Source organism: Typopeltis vanoorti, chromosome 15 (genome assembly GCF_054136105.1).
Source record: "Typopeltis vanoorti isolate ZY-2024b chromosome 15, IOZ_Tvanoo_1.0, whole genome shotgun sequence".
Classification (NCBI taxonomy): domain Eukaryota; kingdom Metazoa; phylum Arthropoda; class Arachnida; order Uropygi; family Thelyphonidae; genus Typopeltis; species Typopeltis vanoorti.
Genome location: NC_143563.1, coordinates 116,213,701 through 116,232,626, shown reverse-complemented (window position 1 = coordinate 116,232,626; position 18,926 = coordinate 116,213,701). Strand labels below are relative to the sequence as shown.

Sequence of the window (18,926 nt, the reverse complement as noted above, 5' to 3'; positions counted from 1 at the left end):
ATAAAGTATATTAATTAAAGGTAACTTTAATGAATAACTATGCATTGTTAATTCCGTAAACTAATTACCAGTTATGTATGACCAACATATAAGCCTTGCTACTAGAATGGAGTATATAGGGTATCTTGTTCCTGTATGCTGGCTTACTTCGGACAGACAGGCAGATCAGCAACCATCCAGTTAGAAGAACACAAATCGTACATTTGCAATCATGATTATGGTCAATCTGGCCTTGCAGACCACGTTTTGGATACAACCCACAGGATCTCCTGGAAAAAAACCACCATGCTCCACCATAGTAAATTCAAGAAAGAAAGACTGTTTTTTGAATCTGCATCTACACTCAGGAATCAACTGAATTTAAACAAATACAGTTGCATAAAACTTCCCAAAATTTGGGAAACATTAATTATCAGAGATCACTCTTTGCATCCTAGGCACCTACAAACACCCATAGAGGGGCACATCACCTAGATAGGACTTTAGTTTCACTCGTGTTTTACTTATTATTGTATTGTATTTGTGTGTGTGTGCTGTTACAAAAAGTTATTTGTAATCCCTGAAGATCTCTCTGTGACAGACAAAATATTGGAAGCATTAAAATTAGTTTTAAACCTTTCCCAGTACTGATAATATTCCATTAAACCTCCAACATGAGTGTGTATGGGTTGCCAAGTTTAGTTTATTTGCAGAGACATGATAGAAACAGGTTCTATAAGACTGACACAAAGGACATTTTTCAATATATGACAAATAGAGAGATAGAACTAGAGATCACCCTTGGAAGTAGTGTAACAATGTAGTGTGAGTAGTGCTAGATTTTTTGCATGGAGAGTGGTGAGTAAGTGGAATGAATTGTCAGAATTAGTTGTGAGTATCCTGACAGTGAAAGAGTTTAAGGAGAGGTAATGTTTATAAAGTGTAGCTCTCTCATAATTAGTCTTCTGATGCTGTGGAGATGCCTGTTTAATAATAATATCTCTATTTCAGATTAAGTGCCACTTGCTTTTATGATGTGATCCATATAAATGAAGAATAAGAGTGGAGTTAGCGTGCATATTTGCTCACTGCTGATTTTACATGAAACTGTCTTCCTTTACCTCCATCATTTCTAACTACTGGCTCACAGCTGAAGCATAGACTACATATGTATACAAGGTGTCCCTGAATTCATGGCCCAAATGTGAGGGGATGGTAGTACACACAGAAACGACCAATATTCGTCATAGAATATATGGCCGTAATGCAGTGAGGAGTCGGAAATGAAGGACAGACACAGGTTTCCAGAGTGACATTTATTGGAGGTCATTACAACAAATGTGCAAACGTCCACCCACCAATGTTGATACACAAGGAACAACGGTGGAGTAGTGATTGGCATACCTGCTTGTAAACACTGGGCTTGTCGCACACATCACCAGCTGCAAAAGACAGTCGGACTACCAGATCCTCCGCTGAATGCGCGCCGTCTCGTACACAACACTCTTCAAATGTCCCCACAGAAAGAAATCAAGACAAGAAAGATCAAGTGATCTGGGGGCCATGGGATGGGACCACCGTGCCCAATCGGTTCCCAAATGTGGCATTAAGATGCTGAAATGGGCAGGTTCCTCATCATGCTGGAACCACATACGGGAGCGGGTGGCGACTTGAACATTCTGAAGCAATTCTGGCAAAACCAGTTCAGGAAAATACGGTACATTCACCCATTGAGGCGGTCCAGCAGTAGGTAGGGTCAAATTAAGTAGTTATGCATGATCCCCACCCAGACATTGATGGCGAATCATTGCTAGATCGACTGTGGACGTGTACCATGGGGGTTCTGGGCCGCCCACAAATGCACATTATGGACTTTGACTATGACTTCATGTGAGAAAGTTGATTCATCCGTAAAGAACATAGGAGCTGGGAAATAAGCTGTATGACACTGTGCTGCAGCAACCACTGGGCGAAATCCATGTGCAGGGGATAATCAACAGCTGTCAACACCCCTATCACTTGCACTTGCTGCAAGTGATAGGGGTGTAGCCCTTCTTCATGCAGTACTCGCCAGACACTGTTCCATTGCACACCCAGGCTCCAGGCAGTGTATTGCGTGCTTGTACCTGGTAACCCAGGTACAAGCATACACAAGATGTCCTCGCTCATGGCTGGTGTTCTGACCGTCCGTGCTCATGCAGCATCATGAGCACGGACGGTCAGAGCACCTTCGACTGATGTGGAAGGTGCCTGCCTCACACAGCTGACGGTGCACTCGCACAAACATTTTATGATCGGGCACACGGCACATAGGATATCGCTCACGGTACAGTCTTTGCGCCTCTCTACCATTGACCTCGGCTATGCCAAACATCAGGTGCATATCAGCTTTCTCTGCATTCGTAAACTGCTGCATCTCATGTCCAGTCTACTATGAGAATGCTGGATTTTGGCTGATCCAGCACTTTTAAGCCGCTGCCTTGTCTGAGCCCCCTACTGGCATCAGGATGCATTTGTGGCAGCATATTCTATGACGAATGTTGGTGGTTTTGCAGGGACACCCTGTATATATATTGGTCCGTATAATATGTAGATTACCTCATATAACTGGCATTTTAAAGACCTTTTCTCTTTATACTTGTTTACAGATCTAGAAAGGGCATATGATCTTAAATGAAGATTCTTGTTGATACCTCCATGATTTCTCAGCTGTTTGTTTTAAAGTGAAAATCTGATCCTGACAATTCCTGTTTGGCCTGAACCCAAATTATTCACCAAGTTTTTCTTCTGCAATTTATCTTAGCCCCTTCTCATGTATGCTTACATAAATCTTATATGGAACACTCAGTATGGAAATTCCTTTGTAATTTTCACCTTAAATTTTATTTCCCTTTTATAGATGGGTATTATGGGAGTTCTACTCCAGTTACCTGGAAATTGACCTTCTGATTAGGCATCCTGAATTAGACAGTGTAGTTGTTGTAAAACTTTTATACCCTTCATATTTGAGCATTTATAGTTAATTTATTATCTACTTCTGCTTTCATTCTACATTTTAGATTATTGATAGCTTTTCCTACAGAAATATTGATATGTATTCCTGTTTGATATTTCCTGGACCTCCTCCAGGCAATATGCCACACTGCAACAGCAACAATCCAACTTCACACAAGTAGTAATAAAATATCAATTGAAAAAGGTGTCCGACAAGAAGACGGGTGACCTATCACCCAAAATCTTTACATCAGTCCTTCAAGAAATATTTAATGATATAAACTGGAAAAACCTTGGTATAAAAATTAATAACAGAAACTTAACACACCTAAGATATGCAGATGATATCATAATTTTTCTAAACACTCCAGAAGACATTGAAAGCAGAAATGTCAGTCTAAAAATAAACAAGAAAAAACTAAAATCATGTTAAATCATTTAGTAACACCAAAAAACATAATAGAAAACAATTTTTTGGAAAGAGTCTCTTCATATACATACTTGTCATCTCATTGATCTAAACTGTGGACTCAAAAGGAAATAAATTGGAGAGTTCAACTTGCCTGGAGTGCATTCAGAAAATTAAAAAGCATTTTTCAAAACAATGATGTCCCACTCTGTTTATACTTCCAGTCATCACATATGGTTGTGAAAATTGGTCGCTAACAAAAGCATCATCAAATTCGTGCCATGTACCCTCAAGGTGTGTACAGGATATGATAGTACTACATTAAAAAATTTACATCATTGCTAACTTCTTATCTACAATTTTCCTCCAAATCAGTCTGTTACTTGTCAAGACTCCAACATTATCAGATATTATATTTCTATCGTCTAAGGCACTTTGTACAGTATCAATCCACCTATATCTTGGTCTTCCTCTGGGTCGTTTTCTGCCAACCTGGCAGAGAACACTTGTTTTGCTAATATTCTTTCCTAATATCCTCATTTTTAATATGATATTGTCATTGATGCCATCTGTTCATGGATCTAATCTTTCTCAGGACTCTCATATCTGCAGTCTCTAGTCTTTGGTCAAGCGTTTTACTTCTGACCCAGCTCTCAGATCCATAAGTTAAAACTGGTTTGAATACTGTCTTGTATATGGCTAATTTATTGTTCCTACTAATTTCTCTCTTATTCCATGAGTTTATTCAATTGACTTCCTACCATACCAGCTTTGTTGATTCTGTTGTCTATTTTCATATTTAATTTACCCTCTTCACTAAAATTTGTGCCTAAGTAGCTGAAATGTTTTACTTGTTCCACAGGTTCTCCATTCACAATGCAGTAGACTATTTTCATTGTCTTTGTCTTTTTATTGCTGACCTTCATACCATATCTATTACAACAATTATTCAATTTAGTCAGGGAATCTTGCAAACTTGCAGTGGATTTATTTAGAAGTATAACATTGTGTCTGCATAAAGCAAAGAGCTGACATTAACATCTCCAATTTTGTTATCAGGTTTAATACACTTTCCTTCATAATGTGATTCATATAGATAATGAATAACAGAGGGGATAATGTATATACTTGTCTCACACCAAATTTCACATTAAACCATCTTCCTGTACTTGCTTCAATTCTAACTGCTGACTTACAACTCAAATAAAGACTAAGTATTGCTTGATATACAGCCCCATTGACACCATATAACTAGCGTATTGAATAGCTTCTTTCTTGGCACCTTATCATATGCCTTTTCCAGATCTACAAAACTTAAAAAGGAGATCTTTGTTATATGCCCATGATTTCTCAACTATTTCTCGTAAATTGAAGATCTGATCCTGACAGCCTCTATTTGGCCTGAATCCAGCTTGTTCTTCACCAAACTTTTCTTTCACAATTCTTCTCAACCGTTTCTCAAGTATACTTGCGTAAATCTTGCCAGGAACACTCAGTAGAGAAATACTTCTGTAATTCTCACATTCAGTTTTATTTCCCTTTTTATATATGGGCACTATGAGAGCTCTACTCCAATCATCTGGAATTCGTCTCTCTGTCCAGGTGTTCTGAACTATGCTGTGCAGCCACTGTACGACTTTTATACCTCCATACTTCAGCATTTCTGGTCAAATATCATCTACTTCTGCTGCCGTTCCACATTTCAGACTTTTGATGGCTTTTTCTACTTCAAGAATAGATATGTATTCCTGACTGCATGCGTGGTCAGTGTTTTTTACCACTGTGCTGTCATCACTGCTTGTTTCATTTAGCAATTTTTCAAAGTAAATACTCTATATTTCAAGGATATCTTTTTCTCTCGTTTCATGTCACTTTTATCATCTCTAATTCCTTTTACAACACTCTTTCCTCTATTTCTGAGCTTCTTCAATCTCCAAAAGATCTTGCCCTCCTCTTGATATTTATTTTCTATGTTCTTACCAAAGTCTTTCGATGACTTTTGTTTAACTTGTTTTACACAGTGTTTAGCTTTCTTACATTTGTCTCTGTATTCTCTAAGGAACTTTTGATATACTTTGTTCTTTTCCTTCACTGCCTCTTTAACTTTCTGTGTCCACCATGGAGTTCTGGTTTTTCTATCCTTGCACACAACCTCACTACATGCCTCTCTGGCTGAAGCAATCAATGTTTTCTTCATAGCTTGCTACTGAATCTCCAAGGTTTGGTTCCTGTTCTCAAACACTATCATTTTTTCTTCAATAATCTTCGTGTATTTTAGTCTACAGTTCACATCTGAGAGGTGCTCAACTTTTATTCACTTTAAAACTTTCTTACTTGTTATTCTTTTCAATATGAAATTTTAATTTTATCCTGCTCAAGACTAAATAGTGATCACTTCCAATTTCAAATCCTCTGTACACTCTGGTGTCCTGCACCAGTGGAAAAACATCACTATCAACCATAACATAGTCAATGAGACTTTTCTTATTCCTTGCCTCTTCTCTCCATCTGAATTTGTGCATATTTTTATGTTGGAACATGGTGTTAGTAATAACCAGTCCATGTCCTGAGCAGAAATCCAACAGATATTTGCCATTATAATTAGCTTTGCTCTTTTCTCCAAATTTTCCCAAAATATTTTTGTATGTTTGACAATCATTTCCTACTCTGCTATTTAGATCCCCCCAACAAAGACCAACTTTTCCTTTTTCATTGTATCAGTTGATTTCTCTAAAACATCAAAAAATTCCTCCACTTCTACCTTAGTAGAACCTTCTGTGGGACTATAGGCACAAATAAGTCTCATTATCCAGTTACCCATTCTTATATTTGCCCACATCACTCTACTTGAGATTGCCTGCCATTCAAGAAGATTAGCTGCGTATTTAGTGTTGAATACTATGGCTACTCCTTCTTTTCCTTGATTGTCATTGCCTGAATATAACATTTTGTATTTATTGCTCAGAAAGATCTCACCAGTTTTTGTACTTTTTTTGTTTCAGTCACCCCTATTTTGTTGATCTGGTACTTATCTAATTCCTCAGCTAGCTCCATTTCTTTGCCATTGAGGCTTCTTATGTTGATAGTACTGATCTTTAGCTCTGGTGATGATGACTTGGGGTGTGTTTTCAGATTTGTTCCAGTAGCTGACTTTTCGCTGTTCGCCCTGGTTCCCTGGCGAAAACAATGGGGGCCTTGTTTAACTGAGCGACGCCCCAGCCAGCATGAAATTTTGTCATGTTGTACCATCGTTTTGTATTTTGCTAACAAAAGCACTGGAAAATAAACTAACAACAAGTCAAAGAAAAATGGAGAGGTTGATGCTAGACATCACATTAAAAGATAAGAAGCGAAACACCTGAGTAAGTAGCCAGACTCACATCACTGTTTCATCATTCTTCACCATAAGCGACTACAATAGAAATTGACCAGACATCTATCCAGAAGAGAAGATTAGCGATGAACCACCATTCTAACAAACTGGATTCCTAAAAGTAGGGAAATGAGGCTAAGGACATCCTGAAAGAAAGTGAAGTGATGAACTGTCAAATTTTGTTGGGAAAAATTGGTCAGCCATTGCCAAGAATAGAGAAAGTGGAAAGAACTGGAAGATGCCTTTGTCCAGCAGTGGACAGAAAATGGCTCAGAAAAAGAAGAAGAAGAAGATAGCTTTTCTTACAGAAATATTGATATGTACTCCTCTTTGATATTTTCTACTTGTTGTTACTTGATTCATTTAAGTCTTTCTGAATAATTATGCAAGACATTTAGAACATCTATATTCTTAGTTTTTATGATCTCTGATACTTGGAACTTTCTTTCAGATATACTTTCTTTTTTTTCCAAGATTTCCTCTTTAGCTTTTTCAAAAGTTCAAATTTTTCTGTCTTTGCAAACAAGCTTCTCTGGCTGAAAGTCTGAGTCGCCAAGGGAAATGGGGTAACAAATTTGGTTCTTGCTTTCACACTCTTTTATTTTATTTTTTATTATTATTTTTATAGAATATTTGTATATTTTTTGTGTACTCTTGTAACATGAACTGGTGTGAAAATATCACTGTCAACAAGAACATAAGAGTTTTTTTTTTTTGTGTGTCTTCTCTCTTATAGTTTGCCCACCGTTTGTAGGTCTCTGCTGGTCGATTCATGCTGAAGGGGAGAAAGAAATGAAGGATGTATGAATTTATCGCCAAAATGCGAAATCACGTGCTTTCTTTTCTATCGCTGTACTAGTAGTAGCTTGATTTTTGTTGTCGCTTTTTTGCATTATTTTTTTATTATTAATTTGTATGATGGATCCAGTACAGTCAACAAGTTCTGTTGTTAAACGTTTCAGTAGTTCTTGCAAAAGAATATTGAATAATGTGCTGACATTCTGCGAAAAAGAATCTTTAAAAGGCAGTTTCCTTGTTCCCCTGTCTCAAGTCATAAAACGCGCAAGTGCGGGCGTATCGGGGTCGACTGTTAAAAGAATTCGTAGGGAATAAAAAGGTGAAGGTAAGCCAAAATTTAAATCTCCTAAAAAAAAAAAAAAGTGCCAAAGAAAGAAAACCATCGAAACTGTAGCTTTGAATGATTTTGATGTAGATGTTATAAGAAGAACTATTCACGATTTTTACGTGGTCGAGAAAAGAGTGTCAACTGTTCCGAAATTGATTCCTGTGCTTAAAGAAAAAATTAATTTTCCTTGGAAAAGAGAAACTTTAAGGAAAATACTTCATGAAATCGGATTTTGTTTTCAAAAGTCCTAGAATAAAAGGAAACTTATCATGGAGAGTGACATTGTTTTATCTAGAACGCAGCATTTGAGAGCAATATGACATTTCAGGGATGAGAAAAGGCTGATTGTGTATCTAGATGAAACTTGGATTGATAGTAATTTAACTTATGGAAAATGTTGGTATTCTAAAGAAGAATGTGGATTCAGATGACTATGAAGATTAAAGGATTTGATGATGGTATTTTTTTCCAACCTTTTTTTTTTTTCGATGGGTTTGTTAAAAGAGTCGCAACAAGTCATAAATAATCGGTTTAGGACATTAAAGTGTCTCAGTTTTCTCAACTGTAAGTTTAGAATATCTAAGTTCATTTGAAAAAAATTTCTGTTTTTCTGTATAATTATTTTTATTTTATAGAAACTTTCTTAAAAATAAATTTCGTTACATTTTTGTTTTATGCTATACCTTTTTTTAATTTTGTTAATACGCTACGTACATATTTCCAACTGTTATACAAGCAAAATAGTTACATTTTAAAAACTACAATGTTCGTAAAAGAAAAGCTTAATTTTCCAACCTGTAATAATAAACAAACTCATCCCAAAAGACAGATTGATTACCCTATTATCGGAATGGATTCTCCTTTTTGGGTCATGCGCAGAAGTGTCGAAGGGTCTCTAATCGGTGGGCGAACTATAACATGACTATGGCTATATTTTATGTGTGTTTTAGTGTAATAACTTAGAATTTTGTTATAACTGAATTTAAAAGTATGTATTTTAGGTGTAATCAGGTTATAAGAAAATACTATTTTCATTGCCAAGATGGTTAATGTGTTTTTTCTTAAAGTACTTCGTTTTTCAAGGAAGTGCAAGCAGACTGAACTGATTTGCACATATTGTGTGTGTTGATAAAATTCATATTATATATTCAGCTTGTCTCTGCTTATTTTGTTACAGTATGATCATTTATATTTTACCATTTTCTAGCTCGTAACACTATTCATCACCTTAACATTTCTAATTTCGATTACTGATTCTGAGAAGAAATGAGAGATTTTTCATGAACTGTTTTTCATCAAAAGAGAAGAATATTAATATTTACAACCAGAAACTTAAACTTGTTCATCTGAAACAAACACATTTATCTGGATTTAAAAGATATTCAGCTCCTTTATGAAAGTGCATATGGAAGGAGAAATGTCATTCAAAGTTCATGGTGAGTTAACTTTAGAACTTTGTCAAAAGTGTTTTGTCTTTTCATAAAGTTATGCAGGATATCCATAAAGTAAATGAAGTGAATAAGATATTATACTTTACAGTTTAAATCTTTATTGCTTGTCAGACATTTAAGAATGTGGAAATGACCTACTTCTGCTGTAAGATACTCTTGCTCACCATCTAGTATTTCTGAACACCAGTGCCATAGTTTCTTGACTGATATTTTTAATTGCATTGCCAGCTTTCAAATATTCAAAGTGTAAATTTTTGATTATAGCAAACAAACCTGTGAGAGGAAAGCACAAAATAGTTATTAAAATTTCTCCACACATTCTCAAAAGCAAAAATCAGTGTATAAAAAGTAAAAAAGTAATAATCAGTGAATTCTGGTGGAAGAGTAAAGATATTTGCTTATGACTCTACCATAAAAAATAAATAAATAATAATAAAATAATTATAAAACTTTGCAGTAATTCACATTTGTGTTTGTAGTATGTGTTGTGACATTAGTCTTGAATTCAAGCTTTCCTTATTTCTTGTTCACTTAATGTTATAATAAACTCCCTGCAAACAGTTGCCATCACAACTGTATTAAAAATTTTAAAAAAAGTAAAAACTTCTTAACATAACATAACTCGAACATTGATCAACTGGATTGAAGGGTTGAATAAAAATTTAATCCAACCCTTCAATTATCAGAACGGTGAGTTCAGATAATTAAAATACTATTATATGTTGCTCTACAAAGAAGGCACTCGACATGCAAGGATTGGATAATTAAAGGGTCATTGTTTTGAAAGTCAGATAAACAGATTACTTTGTGTGTGCATGTCTGTAACCTGACCAGTGACACTATATGTATATACTTTGTCTTATACAAATCTGTCATCATTTTCATTAGTCAGCCATCTATAAAGAACTGAACTCTCTGGTTGGCTTGCTCTTCTGAGTACCAATTTTTCTGAACTGCTGTTTTATAGGGATGAAGGTTAAGATTTAAGCAGTTGGGGAAATTAGAATACCATATTTTTCAGATGATAAGACACACACCAAATTTATGAGACAATTTTTAGAAAAATTATATTATTATATAAATATATTCACAAACCTTAAATTTAATTTATTATTACCATAACTTGTACCAGCAGTATTCAGTTCGTCTTTACTTGCCTCGGCACTATCACTCGTCTCGTTACTGTCACTTTTCATATTATTGTCATAATATGAAATAATATTTTCATATTATTTCTGAACTATTGTTATCACTCTCTTCAAAAACTAAGTCATGTTCAGTACCATCCATCGCATTACTTATGCCGCATTTTTGAAATGACTTAATAATCATCTCATCCTTTCAAAACCACATACACTAGCCCACTAACTACTATTAATGCCAGTAAAGTTTTCGCATGTAAATCAAGGATTCCCACCTATACAGCGAGACACGTGTTTGGCTCGCATTGAAAACATGGGAATCCAAGATTTACCTGGTATTGCCTACTTTCAGACCATAAGACGCACCCCAATGTTAAACCAATTTCTCTACGTAAAAAGGTGCCTCTTATGGTCCAAAAATATAGTACTTGATGATCTTCACTGAGATCAGCAGGAACTCTTTCAAATAAAATGCCTAGCTTAACCCTTATATACAAATAGAGTGTATAAATCTGAATTTTTCATTACTTTTTCATTTCATTGATTTGAAAATGAAATTTCATTTCATTGTCAAATCAAAAAATTTCAGAACTGCAGTAAGTTTTGCTGTCAGTACTTTTTTGCAATTGCATAACTTTCACCTTTAAAGTAATTCTCACTATTGTCATTTGTTCTTAAATACTATCATCATCATATAGCTTCCTCAGTGAGAGGTTGCAGCACCATGTCCTTCCAGTTCTCTCTGTTGGTGGCTTTCCTTTTTTGTTTCTGCACAGCCATGTGATCCTGTCCATGATCTTATATCTTCAAACTATGTCCTTCGTTTTTTACATCTTGATCCTTTTCCCATAATTTTTCCTTCTAAAACTGCTAGTATCCTCTGTCCTGCTGAACCTCTGAGTACGTCCTGCCAATTTCATCTTTCTCTGGATCATTTCCTGTAAAGATCTCTGTGTTCTCATTCTCAGTAGGACATCTGTATTTGTTGCGTAATCTATCCATGAGATTTTCAGAGCTTCCTATAGTCAAAGGCCATTATCTGTTGTCGTACACTCTTTTTGAATACCTAGGTCTCGCTTTCATATGTGAAAACTGGCCACACTTATGTTATCATTCTTTTCTTTGTCTCGATACCCACAGAACTTCTGAGCAGATCTTTATTTTTCCAGAAGGCATCTTTGGCTATGGCTGTTCTTATTTTTATTTTATATCTTGCTTTCCATCTGCAGTAAAGTAGGTGCCTAAATATTTGTATTGTGTTGTATGCTCAATTTTCATATTGTTTATGAATATTTCTGGCTCGGATCTGTTTTCTTTTGAGATTTTCATAAATTTGGTCTCTTTGGCATTTATCTAATCCAAACTCTTTATCCTCTTCAATTAGTAGCTGCAGTAATTTGATTATTTCTTTCTGTTTTCTGCTATTAGAATGGTGTCATCAGCATATCTAAGATTGTTGTATTTTAACCATATTTTGTTGTATAAATATCTTTAAAATATTGTTGTATTTTAAAGATATTTATTAATATCTTACCATAGATATTAATAAATTGGTGAAAGGATACAACCTTGTCTAACTCCTCTTTTTTATTTTCACTTCAGAAGTCTCAGAGTTAAACAGCTGCATTTTCTGTTTGGCGTAAATCATTTTTATAATCTTAAGTACATGATCTTCTATGTCTAATTTATCTAATATATTGAACATTTTATTATGTTTTACCCAATCAAAGGCTTTCTGAAAGTCTATGAAGTATATGTATATCTTCCTATTTCTTTCAAGTGATCTTTCTATTAGTATTTTTAGATCTAGGATAGCATTAATGGTACCCATTCCTCTTCTGAAGCCTTTCTGTTGTTCACTCAATTCACAGATTAAGGCTCTTTCAATTTCTTTGTTAACAATGGTTAAAATAATTTTTCATGCATGGGATATTAGGCTCACAGTTCTGTAATCCTTGCAATTTTGTGCATTATTTTTCTTTGGAATTCGTATGCAGATAGATGTTGTGAAAACTTCTATTGTTTTATGTCCTGAATGGATTCCACTAAATAGTTGTTATTATAGCCAGTCCAAAGCTTTCAGCAGCATAGTCAGAATATTATCGCACCCAGGGGATTTATTATTAGGAAGATTGTTAATTATGTGTTGTATCTCCTTTATTATCAGTAGAGTGGTATCTCTTGCTACATTTAACTTCGGGTGTCGTGAATCATCTATCATGCTACGTTATCATCATTATAGAGATCTGATAAGTACTCCACCCATTTTCTATTTATCTTTTCCTTATCAATGATTATGTTCCCATCTTTGTCCTCAATGTTACTAGACTGCTTAATTTTCCATTAAGTTTTTTCACTTTTAGGAATGCTTCTCTGGTTTTGTTCTTATTTTGTAATTCTTCTGTCTCGGTACACTGCCTATTTATCTAGTTTTCTTTCAATCTCCAGCATAACTGTTTGATTCTTTTATCCAATGTTTTATATCTTAATCTTTCTTCTTCATTTGCTGCTCTTTTCCATGTTCTTCTTTCATCAACAAGGTCGATTACTTCTTATGTTATCCATGGTTTTTTCTTTTCTTTCTTCATGTTTATTGATGTGGTTTTTAGCAGATGTTATGATAACTGCTTGTAGTTCATTCCACTGAGAGGGTTTATTTTTGTTTTACAAGTGTACAAACAGCAGTTCCAAAACATTTACATTAAATTTTGATTTTGTACCACCTGAAGATCCCATTTTAGGGGTTGTTTTCTTTTAATTTTTATTGTTTTCAGGCGAATATTCATCTTCATTAAGACCAGTCTATGATCAGATCCACAGTCAGAACTTGGCATCACCTTTGAGTTATGTATTCTATTGAAATAATGTTTACTGACACGATATAGTCTAATTGATTTTTGTATCTTCCATCTGGACTTTCTCATGTGTTAAATGAGACTACATGTTACAGAAATCAATCAGCTTTCTGTAATAGGTGTCCTCTCTCATTCCGAATTCCAAGTCTAAATGGACCTACATATGTAGATGTTCTCTGTGATCTAACTTTTGCATTCCAGTCATCCATAGCACAAATAAAAACTCAATTTTTCTTGCCTCCAGTTTCCTTTATACACCATTCTATTTCATCATATATGTTATCTATTTCTACTTCTTCATTCTGTTCTGTAGGAGCATATATTTGAATGAACAACATATCTCTAGGTTTAGAATTTACTAGAATTGCCGTTACTCTGTCTGATTTTTTTGATGTTATGGGTAATGTTCTTATTAATTTTCTTCTCTACAGTGAACTCTACACCTCTCCTTCATATTTCACCACCTGATGTATATACTTTATACTTTGGTGGTCTGAAAAGTTTGCGGCCTTCACCATAAATAGCAACACTATTGGCAATATTTTTTTTTTTAAGTTGGTACATCTGTCATAAGCATCCATGTGAAATTGCAAGTCATTCTATCAAGTAGTTTTTTTAATACAACTGTCAGAAGCCAAAGTGTTGTCTGTATCCCTTGAAATGGATAAAATTGAATATCGTGCAGTTATAAAATTCTGTGTAAAAGAAGGTTTAACACCAAAAGAAATTCATTCAAAGTTCATAAAAGTTTATGGGCACTCTTCTCCTTCCTTTTCGACAATTAAGAAATGGGCTGCTGAGTTTAAATGTGGCCATACTAGTCTTGAAGATGATCTATGTGAAGGATGTCCAAAAAAGTGTAACAACACCAGCAATCATTCATCAGTGTACTATATGATATTGGATGACTGGCGAGTCAAAGTGCATGAAACTGCTGAGACTATAGGCATTTCAAAAGAACGTGCAAGATATATTTTGCATGAAGAATTGCAAATGAAAAAGCTTTGTGCAAGATGGGTGCCGTGCTTCCTCACAGCAGATTATAAAAATACACTCGCATTAAAATCTCTGAACAGTGCTTGGGTGTTTTAAAATGAATAAAACTGCAAGATTTATTACTATAGATGAGACTTGAATTAACCATTACACACCAGAATCCAAACAACAGTCAAAAGAGTGGACAGAAGCCGGTTGTTTAGCGCCAAAGAAGACAAAGTCGCTTCCATCAGCAGGAAAGGTCATGTCATCGGTGTTTAGGGAAGCTAAAGGCATTTTGTTTATTAATTGAATCCAGCCTGCTAGAGGGCTACACAGTCAGTAGTGTTTTCAGAGAACTCCTGAAAGCTAAGTATAATTTTGAGTGAAAATTAGAATATAGGTTTAAATCATAACGTAATATTGTCTAATTTTGGTAGCTTGTTGTGTCTGTGTGATTTTGGTGTGAATTCTGTTATTTAATTTAGTATTTAACGAAAAGTTTCATAGATTTACACATGGCACCAAAGCGACATGAGATAATGGCGTCCAAAAATACGACGCCATTCTTCAAAAACCGTAATGTGAGAGAGTTTGTCCAATGTGATGTGTGTGGGATGTATGCATTCCCGAATGAGGCTGGAGTTTGGATTGAATGTGATAGTGGTGGGAGAATGTGCAGAAAGTATAAGCAATGTGAGGAGTTGAAGTATGTGTCAGGTTGTGAGACAGTTATGGTTGAAGAAAGTCAGAATGTGAGTGAAAATAGTGGCTTGATAGGGAATTGCGATGTAGAAGATGGCAATGAGAGCGATGATCAAAGAAAGAGTGAAAGCAACTATACAGAGAGAGAGAATGGTTTAAATTATTAAAAAAATGAGGAATTATTTGTAGGAAGTGAGATCACTAGGTTGCGGGCAGTGATACAAAATGAACAGCAGCAATTAGAGCACCTGCAAAACTCTTTCCAGAGTGATTCGGCTAATGTAAATAAACAAGTGTTTGAAAGGAAAAATAAGCGTAAGAGTGGGAGAGTTTCTGAAATGAAGGAAAGAGTGTTGTATGGTGACTCATTATTAAGAGGAGTGATAGATGGGAGTCTAACTAAATCGTACTTATCGGGTGCGAAATTTAAGGATGTGAGAGTATTAGAGCGCAAAAACAGAGGGTGAAAGAATTGATAGTTGTGGCGGGTATGAATGAATTGAAGGAGATAAATTTTTTATGAGAGAGAGGACTTGAAAGTATTGTTAAAGGTAGCGAAAGAAAAGAGTGACAGAGTTAGAATGGTGAATCTGTTGCCGCGGTATGACAGAGAGGAGTTTAGAAGGAGGGCCATAATCTCAAATGACATTATGCGCAGGTTATGCAGACGGTGTGGTGTGGAATTCGTGGACGTGTGGAATGAATTTGATGGGCGAAAGGATTTATACAAGATGGATGGCCTACATTTGAATGGATTTGGTGTGCGGAAACTGGAAAACGTGTTGCTGAATGAAGTGAAAATGGATGTGCAGAACCAGGGAAACTAGAACTACCAAGGGGGGGGGGATATGCGGACATCAGGACAAAAAATGGGAATGGGATATTTAGAATAACGCATCAAGATAGGGGTGGGACAAAGGGATCACTGCATTTCATGTATACTAATGCCAGGAGTATTAGGAACAAGAAGGAAGAATTTTTGGCCTTGATTGGCTCTTCCTGGCCACAGGTTATTGGCGCTAGTGAAACATGGCTGACGGAAGATGATACAGTTAGTGGGATAGAATGTGTAGGTTATAGTGTGTTTAGGAGGGGACAGAGAGAATAAAATGGGGGGAGGGGTGTTATTTATGATAGCTGATGAACTGCAGCCAAGGAGAATTGAAGGTGTATCGCAGGATAGTGAAATGAGCTCATTTGAGGCTATTTGGTGCGAGATTGAGACTGGCAGAATAAAATATACAGTTGCATGCTGCTATAGACCAGGTGATGGAATAGATGGTGGAGATAGTATGCATAAACAATTGATAAAATGAGTGGAAGGAGGGTAATTATTATGGGGGATTTCAACTATGGTAACATTGATTGGAAGGAGGAGAGGACACACGAGGAAGGAAATGGATTTTATTCAATTATTAAAGGATAACTATCTGAGACAGCATCATCATCAAATTCCTGCCATGTACCCTCAAGGGGTGTACAGGATATGACAGTACTGCATGAAAAAATTACATCATTACTAACTTCGTATCTACAATTTTCCTCCAAATCAGTTTGTTACTTGTCAAGACTCCAACATTATCAGCTCTTATATTTCTATCCTCTAAGGCACTTTGTACCGTATCAATCCACCTATATCTTGGTCTTCCTCTGGGTCGTTTTCCTGCCAACCTGGCAGAGAACACTTGTTTTGCTAATCTTTCCTCTCCCATTCTGTTTAAGTGACCATACCACCTGAGATTAGCTCTGCTAATGCATTCCTGGATGCTGACAATGTCAAGTTCTTTCCTAATATCCTCATTGTTAATATGATATTGCCATTGATGCCATGGACTCTCATATCTGCGGTCTCTAGTCTTTGGTCAAGTGTTTTACTTCTGACCCAGCTCTTAGATCCATAAGATAAAACTGGTTTGAACACTGTCTTGTATACAGCTAATTTAGTGTTCTGACTAATTTCTCTCTTATTCCATATGAATTTATTCAGTTGACTTCCCACCATACCAGCTTTGCTGATTCTGTTGTCTATTTCTATATTTAATTTACCATCTTCAGTAAAAATCGTGCCTAAGTAGTTGAAATGTTTTACTTGTTCCACAGGTTCTCCATTCACAACACAGTTGACATTTTCAGTGATTCTACCTATTTTCATTGTCTTTGTCTTTTTATTACTGACCTTCATACCATATCTATTACAACAGCTATTCAATTTAGTCAGAGAATCTTGCAGACTTGTAGTGGATTTATTTAGAAGTATAACATCATCCGCATAAAGCAAAGAGCTGACATTAACATCTCCAATTTTGATATCAGGTTTAATACCACTTTCCTTCATAATGTGATCCATATAGATAATGAATAACAGAGGGGATAATGTACATCCTTGTCTCACACCAGTTTAACATTAAACCATCTTCCTGTACTTCCTTCAATTCTAATTGCTTACTTACAACTCAAATAAAGACTAAGTATTGCTTGATATAATGCCCCATTGACACCATATAACTGCAGCGTATTGAATAGCTTCTCTCTTGGCACCTTGTCATATGCCTATTCCAAATCGACAAAACTTAAATACAGATCTTTGTTATATTCCCATGCTTTCTCGACTGTTTGTCATAAAGTGAAGATCTGATCCTGACAGCCTCTATTTGGCCTGAATCCAGCTTGTTCTTCACCAAGCTTTTCTTCCACAATTCTTCTCAAGTATACTTGCATAGATCTTGCCAGGAACACTCAGTAGGGAAATACCTCTGTAATTCTCACATTCAGTTTTATTTCCCTTTTTATATATGGGTACTATGAGAGCTCTACTCCAATAATCGGGAATTCGTCTCTCTGTCCAGGCTTTATGAACTATGCAGTGCAGCCACTGTAAGACTTTCATACCACCATACTTCAGCATTTCTGGACGAATATCATCTACTCCTGCTGCCTTTCCACATTTCAAGCCTTTGATGGCTTTTTCTACTTCAAGTATGGATATGTATTCCTAACTACATGCCTGGTCAGTGTTTTTTATCACTGTGCTGTCATCACTGCTTGTTTCATTTAGCAGTTTTTCAAAGTATTTACTCCATACTTCAAGGATATCTTTTTCTCACATTTTCATGTCACCTTTATCATCTCTAACTCCTTTTACAGCACTCTTTTCTCCATTCCTAAGCTTCTTCAACAATCTCCAGAATATTTTCACACCTTCTTGATATTTATTTTCTATATTCTTGCCAAAGTCCTCCCATGACTTTTGTTTAGCTAGTTTTACCCACTGTTTAGCTTTCTTACATTTGTCTCTGTATTCTGTAAGAGTAAAAGCTGACTTATTTGCCAGGAACGTTTGATATGCTTTCTTCTTTTCCTTCACTGCCTCTTTAACTTCCTGTGTCCACCAGGGAGTTCTGATTTTTTTATCCTTGCACACAACCTCACCACATGCCTCTCTGGCAGAATCAATCAATGTTTTCTTCATAGTTTGCCACTGAATCTCCAAGGTTTGATTCCTGTTCTCACACTCTTTCATTTTCTTTTCAATAATCTTTCTGTATTTTAGTCTACAGTTCACATCTGAGAGCTGCTCAACTTTTATTCGCTTTAAAACTTTCTTACATGTTATTCTTTTCAATATGAAATTCAATTTTATCCTGCTCAAGACTAAATAGTGATCACTTCCAATTTCAAATCCTCTGTACACTCTGGTGTCCTGCACCAGGGAGAAAACATCACTATCAACAATAACATAGTCAATGAGACTTTTCTTATTCCTAGCCTCTTCTCTCCATGTGAATTTGTGCACATTTTTATGTTGGAACCAGGTGTTAGTAATAACCAGTCCATGTCCTGAGCAGAAATCCAACAGATATTTGCCATTATTATTAGCCTTGCTCTTTTCTCCAAATTTTCCCAAAATATTTTTGTAT

The 18,926-nt window shown here is 35.7% G+C and overlaps 1 protein-coding gene across 7 annotated transcripts in view; it reads left to right on the top strand.

Moving 5' to 3' along the window:
• gwl (serine/threonine-protein kinase greatwall) overlaps positions 1-18,926 on the top strand; it is a 524,263-nt gene that overhangs the window by 345,036 nt on the left and 160,301 nt on the right. For 3 of the 7 annotated variants that reach the window (XR_016549465.1, XR_016549466.1, XR_016549463.1), the window contains exon 14: positions 9,089-9,317. Coding sequence is in view for 3 of the 7 variants with exons in the window: in XM_090404739.1 (XP_090260865.1) it covers positions 9,089-9,135 (47 nt within the window). In the remaining 4 variants the exon portion in view is untranslated. Of the gene's footprint in view, positions 1-9,088; positions 9,786-18,926 lie in introns of those variants that run through there. The other 4 variants (XM_090404739.1, XM_090404737.1, XM_090404740.1 and 1 more) reach the window with 2 other exon arrangements.